We start from the raw sequence: 10,000 nt of genomic DNA on the forward strand, positions 1-10,000 counted from the left end.
AACACAGTGAGAACACAGAGAGAACACAGAGAGAACTCTGGTCTTTAATCAAACACACAACCTCAAAGCTTTTAACTAATAATGGAATAAATCACAGATAAAAACTGAATGTTGAGCAAAATCTGGATTTCTAATGAGGTCAGAAAAGAGGAAAGGAATCTGAGAAGGGCAGAAGCTGATTCTCATGTTTCGCACACAGTTTTGCTTTTTCCCCTCACTTGCATCCCATTTACATTTACATCTCTCTCTCTCTCTCTCTCTCTCTCTCTCAGGGGTCAGAGATATCTCCTCTGTAATGGCTCTCCTCCCATTGCACATCAATAACAGATGAGGCTCCTAATCGCGCAACACCAAAATAATTTCACCCCAAAACCCATAACACATTTACATAATAACATTTCGCCCTTCTTCTTCTTCTTCTTCTTCTTCTTCTTCTTCTTCTTCTTCTTCTTCTTCTTCTCTCTCTCTCTTTCTCTCTCTTTCTCTCTGACTTTCTTGCACACACACACACACACACACACACACACACACACTCCTCCTTCATCCTTTCTGCATTCATTGTCTCCTCGAAGAATTCCTAAAAAATGAAATATATTAGTGAAAGGCGATTGAGCCTCTGTGTGTGTGTGTGTGTGTGTGTGTGTGTGTGTGTGTGTGTGTGTGTGTGTGTGTGTGTGTGTGAGACAAGGAAAGGGAAGGTATTTAGTGGCACATGGCATTAAATGAGACTGACTGTGGGGAAGCCATTTATCGGTGTGCGACTCTGGAGCGGCGCATGGCAGCTCATACTGTGATCGCTGGCCAACTGGAGACACACACATACACACTCACACACACAAACACACACACTCACACACACAGAGTTTGTGTTGATGACCCAAAATTGTCTACATGACCTCACTCACAACCACACACACTTTTTACGCATGCCTCCTGATGTCCGTCTTGCCTTCTATCGATATCAACATCTCTCTCTCTCTCTCTCTCTCTCTCTCTCTCTCTCTCTCTCTCTCTCTCTGTCTGGTTGGATAATTAGTCCAGCACTCGGCTTGGACGACGATTTATCGTCGACGGAACGATTTCGAATGAAGTCAGGCAGACGAGTGCGCACTGGTTTATGCGCTCCCCCGCCAAGCCAACACCCGCTAATTAATAGATCCACCCGAGTTAATGTTCCCTCCATCACCTCAAACTGAGATTGAGAGAAAGAGAGAAAAGGGAAGAGAGGAGAAGACGGTGAAAGGGAGAGAAAGGAATGAGAAAAGTAAGAATAAAAGAGAAATGAAGGAGAGAGAAATGAAGGAGAGGACAAAAGATGAGGATGGATGAAGAAGGAGAGCAGTGGAGAAAATATACGAAGGGAGAAGTAAAGAAGAGAAAATGAACGAAGGAGGTAAGAAACGGACAGAAATTGGGAAGGAAACTAAAGAACCTTCGGCTCTATGTGGAACCTTTCAGTTTCTGAGCTTGTTCTCCTATTCTTAGATTGCAGAGGAAGAGAAGTTGCCACAAATGTCACAGAAGAAAGGAAAAGGGTGAGAAAAGAGTTAAAGAGAGAGGTTAAAAGAAAGAGTAAGCAAAGTGGGAAGGAAGGAAGGAAGGAAGGAAGGAAGGAAGGAAGGAAGGAAGGAAGGAAGGAGAGAACAAAAGATGAGGATGAGTGAAGAAGGAGAGCAGTGGAGAAAATATACGAAGGGAGAAGTAAAGAAGAGAAGAAAAAGAGGAGGAAAATCCAGAGTGTAAGGAAGAGCAGACAGGAGAAAAGGAAAAGCAGATGAATGAAGGATGGACGAGATTAAAAAGAGGAACAGGAAGAAAGGGTGCAAAAGAAAAGAGGAGAAAAGGCGAGTTATTACAAAATTATAACATGTATCATATAATATTTTGATATTGTTGTAAATCGTTCACATCACTGAGAAATTACTGACATCTACAGCATGGAGCAGCAGGGTTCAAGTTGAGCTCACACACACACACACACACACACACACACACACACACACACACACACACACACACACACACACACACACACACATACACACACACACACACACACACACACACATCCTCTCCCGTCACATTGTCTTTGTGCTCTCTCTGGAGCTTTCAGGTTAGCCTGTCGGCTAGGGACGGATCTGACTGTCAATCATATTGAGCAAGGAGGCATATAGTCTCTCTCTCTCTCTCTCTTTCACACTCACACACACACACACACGCACACACACACAGACACACGCACACACACAAACCAACATCCTCTCTCTGAAAGACTTAAGGGTTCTGTCTTTCTGCCTGTTTGGTTTAAGGACCAAACACACACACACTCACACACACACACATTGGGGCCGACACTGACCCAGAGGTTAATGCCCCAGTTGGCAGGTTGGTAACCTTTGACCCCGTCAGCTTTAGTGATCAGCAGTGAAATGGAGTGAGGAATTATGGGGCTTTGAGATGAGTCTATAGATCACTGACACTGTCCCTGAGCATCAGTGTGATGCGTATAATCACCAGTCCGATCCCAGCGTAAACAAGGGATCAGTAATTCCGCATGCGTCTATGCTAAGTGTGTGTAGAGTCTGTTCACTTAGTTATTCACCGATATGTCGGAAAAAATTGCCGACTTTTCTAACCGTGTTGTCATGTTCCCATGGTTACGGTGCCTTCAATTTGCCTGTAGAAACTTTGACTCGGCTAGCTAAATAATTCGCCTGGTTTATTAGCTAGCTAGCAACATTGTTCTAAAGAAAGACCTTGACCACTTCTTAAACCCTGAGAAGTTTCGTCATACGTCTAAAGATAATGTTCACTTTTTTATTTTAAATTAGTAAAACTGTGGTGTTATCTATAGACAAAAATAAGTGTTGTGTTTTCAAGGTCAGGATTTGTGTGTGTGTGTGAGTGTGTGAGTGTGTGAGTGTGAGAGAGAGAGATCATCGTCACATATAAGCCAAGCCAAAGTAAGAATAGCGCAGTAGCCGACTAGCAGCGCAAACTCAATCGCAAACTGGAAAGTTAACACACTCGCAAAGTGAAGAAATTTACCTCACAACATAAACTTAGTGCATCTTAGTCTGTCAGTAGCCTTAATTTATTTATATATTTTGATGTTGTTTATTTATTTATTTACTTAGCAATCTTCTTCTTATTGTCACAAGCGAGCAAAACTATAACATTTTTACACAGATATAAGTCTAACACAGGTATTAACTGTTAGGACGTGACCAATTTTTACCAATTATTTTTGCCCTCTTTTGCACCATGTATTGTGTGAAACTCTAAAATACGTAAAAGTCTAATGTCAAGTGAGGGAGACCCCAAAAACAAGTGTTGACTACTTAACCCTTACACCTCTGTGCCCTAACGCAACTTAGCACAAAACATACAGGCAGTGCGCCAGAAGCAGCGTAAGCTCACACAGGCCGAGGGTCAACGTTATGGTCCACAAAGGGCATGGGGTCAACGGTGAGGTCGGAAACGGGTCAAGCAGCGCCGGCAGCCAGGCGAGTGAGCTTTGGGAAGAGGGACATCATGTGCGCGTTTGCTCAGCCGTGTAGCCCCACCCTGTCAGCTCTTACCTGGGCGGGCTTGTTGGTGTCAAGAGTGGGGTAAATGTCAGGATCGAACACGAAGTCCAGTACCTCGAGCTGCTGCGGCGTGAAGAGCTCGCCCCGCATCTGCTTGCGCAGGAAGTCCCGCCCTGTGTGGGCGTGGCCGTTTGCCAGCGAAGACTCCTGAAGATCTAAAGGGAACAAAAGATTTATGGATGTGATCATTGGCAAAAAAAAAATCAAGGCATAAATCCTGGAACATTAACGTTAAATAAAGAAAACAAAATATCAAAAAAAAAAGAAACGTTTTTATTTCAAGTGAGGGACTGAGGATCACAGACTGAAGCTAAATGCTAACTACATTAGCAAATTGTGTACATTTTAGTTGGAAATTACGAATCAGTGCCTTTGATATATATACGTAGGGAAGTGGAACTCTGACGTGGTAAAATTTGTGAGAAAACAGAAATGTAGACACCAAGCACAAGCTAGCTAATCACTGAGGTAGCAAGGCCTTCTATTTATTTATTGTTTCATATATATGTACAACATAAAAGGCACAAATGCGAATGAAAACAGCACAAAACCATCTGGAACATTACTAATCCTGTCAGATATGTTGAAGAAAAGACTAAGAAAAGACTCTTACAATAATTAGACTTAGCATCAGTTGCTAACTTCACTCAAAATGACAAATGCAGGCCTGTCAAGTGTCACGCATTGAGAGTGACAGTCAGTCATTTGGGTCTTTTATCACGCTCTCCTGCCACACGTCGTATTTCTCACGCAGAAAAACTTTTTGACTGTTTATCATATATTTAATATGCCGCAGCGCCCAATATGTATCAGTCCGCACCGCTTATTCGAGCCTGACACTTATCAGCCAATCAAAAAAAGAGGCTACGCAATAGCCAATCAGAAAATAGCACTATCTGGGTAAGATTTAACACAACAACCAATGAAAAAAAAACTTTCATTAGCGAGGGTATTTTCGATGGTCGGTTTGAACAAAACCTCAAAACGAAACAATCATGACCCTAAAAATGTCTGGGCTTGAGCCGAACTGTTTTAAATGGGAGCAACATTACAAATGATAATGACGGGGGGTTGGAGATGTCACGCTTGCCTGTCTTCAAAACTTGAGAGCCCTGCAAATGCCACTAGACAGGGCCGTTCCTGCGGATTCCTTTTATGAAAATCTGCCTTTCATATAAATTCTCTGAACTAGAAACAGCAACTACAGACAACGTAAAGACATCAGGACAGCAAAAAGGAAAGAAATCAGTCTGAAATATCAACATTTACCTCAGATGTGTCAATAAATTATTATGAAAATGTTCCGTTTGACTAAAAATTAATTTGGCATGAACCGGTAAGCAAACATCAGCATTGTGTGTGTCACGGTTCATGAACACTATCAGTGGGGGAAAAAAAAGAACTGGAAACTCAAATTGAAGCCATGAAAATGACAAGAACGTGTGTTCGTATGGAATGTTCTGGTAATCTGAACCTTCTTTAATATGACTTCTGTGAAACTAGCTGCTCGTCGACGTTTCCTGATGATTCTGTTGTCACATTGAACTGGTCAGAGAAGCTGTTCTAGGTGAAATGAATGCTAGCAGACGGACAAGACGTGCGCGCGCGCACACACACACACACACACATACACACACACAGACGAGTTATTGCAGAGTTTCTGAGGAGACAATTATAAGAGCTGAGAGAGCCACGGGCTGAGAATGATTACAGACAAGGAGGCACGGGCAAAGAGAGGAGAATAGAGACGAAAATCCCCCACCCCGTATATAGAGCCAATTCATTTCTCCAAAACGCCTTTTTCTAGAGACCTTAGAGGGCATGAGCAATCGACACTCAGAGAAAGTGAGACACACACAACCCGATGGACGGAGAGAGAGAGAGAGAGAGAAAGAGAGAGAGGGAGAGAGAAAGAGAGTGAGAGAAAGAAAGATGTGGAGCGAATTACAGTTCATCTCAATTATGTTTTAAATACACATCACCACATGCAGTGACTGATCTACTCAGGAACTACACACACACACACACACACACACAGTGTGGAGTGTATGATCTGTGATGTTTTGACCCTCTTAATCCTGGCGGTCAGTGTGTCTGATAGAATTCAATTGATCAGTCGTGTCTGTGTGATGGCACCATTTCAGCCGGCTTATTGCTTTCACTTGAAAGACACACACACACACACACACACAAACACACACACACACACTCACATGCACACACATAAAGAACGTTGAAGGTTTCTGAAAGGTTTCTCGTCTGCCATCCTGTGTGTGTGTGTGTGTGTGTGTGTGTGTGTGTGTGTGTGTGTGTGTGTGCATTTAAAGAATTTGATTATTATTGTATTGTAGCCTGTAATGTAAATAGGAGTCTATGTGTTAGATGTATGTTGTGCTATATTTGTTACATACATTTTGTGTTATTACATAATGTGTGTGTCTCTGTTTGTGTGTGTGTGTGTGTGTTTGTGTGTGTGTGTGTGTTTGTGTTTATTCATTTTGCTGTTATTTTCAGTAAAGTATAAAATATACTCTGTCATCTTGTCTTGCACAGACTCACATTTCTGTAGTTTTAAACTTCATATACACACACACACACACACACACACACACACACACTTCCTCAGAGGTATTATATATTCAGTGAGTTGTGGTGGTGTGTGTAACGCTCCGCCGCTGTTCCTTTGGCTCTTTGTTTTGGCATGGCTATAGGAAATCACCCTCTGTAACCGGCCACAAAGACCTCAGCTGCAGGGTCTGTCTTTCTCACACACACACAAACACACACACACACACACACACACACATATGGTGGGATCTGAGAAGCTTTTCCTCAGTTCAGAAAGTAGACAATACAATAGCGACAATGAGATCGACTTTTTCTATCTCTCTCACACACACACACACACACACACACACACACACACATACACACACTATTCTCTGGAAAACTAAGCTAGTTTACTGAGTTTATTGTGTTTGTTGTCTATCTAGCGTTACTTGTGTATACTTTAGCTACATCAGTTAATAGAGATGCTAGCTAGCTATTTTCCTCAGTAATGATTAGCCAGGTGAGTTAGCTTGTGTCTTGCGTCATCCAGTAAACAGGTTACATTTAGCAATGCTAGCTAGCTATGTTTCTCTGTTATTAGCTAGCTGTATTAGCGCGTGTACGTTGCTCAGGATTGCATGAACACACATTAGCTGCTGCAGTCATCTATTTATGACAGTTAGTTTCTCTGTAAAGTGTCTTTGTACATCAATCACTGTGTGTGTGTTTTTCCTACTTCTTTTCTCCATGTCTTCTATTTATCTCTCGTCATCCTTCATCCTCTCCTCTCTTCCTCTTTTCTTGTACATATCGCCTCGGCATTTTATTCCTTCAAAGTCTCATCTCTCCTCTTCTAATTTTTATTCATTCACCTTTCCCTCAATATCTCTCTCTCTCACTCTCTCTCTCTCTCTCTCTCTCTCTCTCTCTCTCTCTCTCTCTCTCTAACCTGCTCTCTCATCTCCCTTACACACCTCTCCTCACCTCCTTTTATATTTTTCTCCTTTCCTTTGCTCACTTCTTTTTATCCATCCCACTGTCTCTCCGTCTCCCCTCTTCTCTGCCTTCCATCTTCCCATGAGCTTCATTCTTCATTTCATCCTCTCTCCAATCTTCTTCATCTTCTCGTCTCCCATCATTTTCATTTCATCCATTGTTGTCCATCTCTTCTTGTCTCAACTGTGGTTTGGAGTGTGTGTTTGTGTGTGTTTGTGTGTGTATGTGGCGTCTGGCAGTGCATAACATGCAGCAGGGGTCTACATTAGATTCTTCATCTCGTTCTCTCGCATCTTTTTTATTTCTTCTTCTCTTCAAGGTTCTTCATCTCCTCCTCATGCCCATGTTCTTCATCTCCTCCTCTCTTCTCAACTGTGAATGGTCAGACACAATGCTTCTTTTCTGGAGGCCCCACAAGTCAAGTTCTCCCTTTCCTCCCACTTCCCTTCTGGCTGAATGAGGTCAACGGGTCGCCACGGGGTTTTGCCCAAAAACACACACACACACACACACACACACACACACACACACACACCTATACACACATACACACAAACTCCTAAGCCTCTCTCTTTTCCCTCTTTTTCTCTGGTTCCTTTACCATTTCTGAGCAGCTGTGAGTCACACTATACTGCACTGCTGAACACACACACACACACACACACCATCGACTCAGATATATCTCCCTGTTATATATACTGTACATCCAAATCAGATTAACATAAACCTTCTCACACTCTCATACACACAGACGATCAATGAGCAGCAGTCTCAGAGCACCTCTCAGACACACACACACACACACACACACACACGGCTCTGTGTGTGAGCGTATCTCCCTGTCAGGGAGCTGACCACCTGCAGTCCAACCATGTCAATTAAACACACAAATTCATTTCTCTCTCTCTCACCGTCACTGCTCCAGTGCTGCTTTAATTAAACTGGCACATATCGCCCTAATTGGTGCATAGATCAACCTCCGTGTATGTGTGTGTTACAGTGTATGTGTTTGATTGTGTGTTAGAGTGTATAAGTGTGGTCAGAGTGTGTGTGTGTATCTGTGTGTGAGAATGTATGTTAGTGTATTTGTGTGTTAGAGTGTGTGTGTTAAAGTGAGTGTGTGAGTTTATTAGTGTGTGTTAGCGTGTATAAGTTTGTGTGTGTGTGTATAAGGTGTGTGTGTTAGAGTGTGTAGGTGTGTTTGTGTTTGTGTTAGAGTGTGTTTGTGTTAGAGTGTGTGTTAGTGTATGCGTATATGTGTGTGTTAGCACATATAAGTGTGTGAGTGTGTGTGTTAGAGTGTGTGTGTGTGTTAGAGTGTGTGTGTTAGTGTATGTGTGTGTTAGCGTGTATAAGTGTGAGTTAGTGTGTGTGTGTGTGTGTGTGTTAACGTGTGTAGGTGTGTGTGTGTTAGAGTGTGTGTGTGTTAGAGTGTGTGTGTTAGAGTGTGTGTGTTTTAGAGAGTGTGTGTGTTAGAGTGTATGTGTGTGTGTTAGAGTGTGTGTGTTAGAGTGTGTGTAAGTGTGTGTGTTAGAGTGTGTGTGTGTTAGAGTGTGTGTGTGTTAGTGTGTGAGTGCGTTTTAGAGTGTGTCTGTGTGTTAGAGTGTGTGTGTTATTGTGTGTGTGTGTTAGAGTGTGTGTGTGTGTGTTAGAGTGTGTGTGTTAGAGTGTGTGTGAGTGTGTGTGTGTGTTAGAGTGTGTGTGTGTGTGTGTGTGTGTGTGTGTGTTAGAGTGTGTGTGAGTGTGTGTGTGTGTTAGAGTGTGTGTGTTAGAGTGTGTGTGAGTGTGTGTGTGTGTTAGAGTGTGTGTGTGTGTGTGTGTGTGTGTGTGTGTTAGAGTGTGTGTGTACCTTATATAAGTGAGGCTCAGTATCTGGGAGCCGATGAAACACTCGATAAGTGAAAAGTCTAAATCTTCATATTTCCTGTAGAAACACATCTCACATCGTTCTACTCCACTTACACCACAGCAGTTTGATGACTTTGCTACGACGTCACATGATATTGTCACGTGATCTGTGTGTGTGTGTGTGTGTGTGTGTGTGTGTGTGTGTGTGTGTGTGTGGCATCTGGCAGTACTTCAGGTGCATTAGGGGTCTACCCATAGATGTCATTTTAATGTACATGTTCACACACGGCGTCTCCGCTGGATAGAGATGTTTGTGTAAGACGTGTCAGTGGTGTCCAATCCCCCTGCCCCGATACATCTGTCAACACTCAGCTCCTTCCATCTGTGCCGTGTGTGTGTGTGTGTGTGTGTGTGTGCGTGTGTGTGCGTGCGCTAGCTGATATGTAGTGGAATGTAAATAATAAAATTTCTAGCTTTAGTGAGGAAAAAAAAAACACCCAAACACTCGTTCTTACTTTCATCTCTCTTTCTCTTGCTGGCGTCAGCTGCCGAACTGATTCCCAGAATTCCACTGATGGAGTAAGAGGAGCCTGCGGCGTCACTGGTTACCGCGGAGACCTGGGTCACTGCCACCGTGGAGACTGAAAGGTCAAGAAAGGTCACAATCTGATACTGACCATCCTCAGTATAATCTCACACACACTCTCTCACACTCACATTCACACACACTCCTTCTCTCTCTCTCATACACACACACACACAAACAAATAATCACAAAATTCACACACACAATCTCACACACATTCCCTCTCTCATACACACACACAATCTTTCTCTCTCTCTCTCTCTCTCGCTCTCTCTCATACACACACACAAACAAATAATCACAAACTTTCACACACACAATCTCGCACACATTCCCTCTCTCATACACACACACACAATCTTTCTCTCTCTCTCTCTCTCTCTCTCTCTCTCTCTCATACACACAAACACAAATATACACAAACTTTCAC

At 42.8% G+C, this 10,000-nt stretch overlaps 1 protein-coding gene across 3 annotated transcripts in view; it reads right to left on the reverse strand.

The window, feature by feature from the left end:
- Window positions 1-10,000, reverse strand: part of pax5 (paired box 5) — a 50,544-nt gene that overhangs the window by 19,974 nt on the left and 20,570 nt on the right. For 2 of the 3 annotated variants that reach the window (XM_060864608.1, XM_060864609.1), the window contains exons 5-6: window positions 9,500-9,625; window positions 3,582-3,745 (exon numbers count right to left, since the gene is read on the reverse strand). In XM_060864608.1, coding sequence (XP_060720591.1) covers window positions 3,582-3,745; window positions 9,500-9,625 — 290 coding nt within the window. The remainder of the gene's footprint in view (window positions 1-3,581; window positions 3,746-9,499; window positions 9,626-10,000) is intronic. The other variant, XM_060864610.1, reaches the window with a different exon arrangement.

Source organism: Tachysurus vachellii, chromosome 2 (assembly GCF_030014155.1).
Source record: "Tachysurus vachellii isolate PV-2020 chromosome 2, HZAU_Pvac_v1, whole genome shotgun sequence".
Taxonomy (NCBI): Eukaryota; Metazoa; Chordata; class Actinopteri; order Siluriformes; family Bagridae; genus Tachysurus; species Tachysurus vachellii.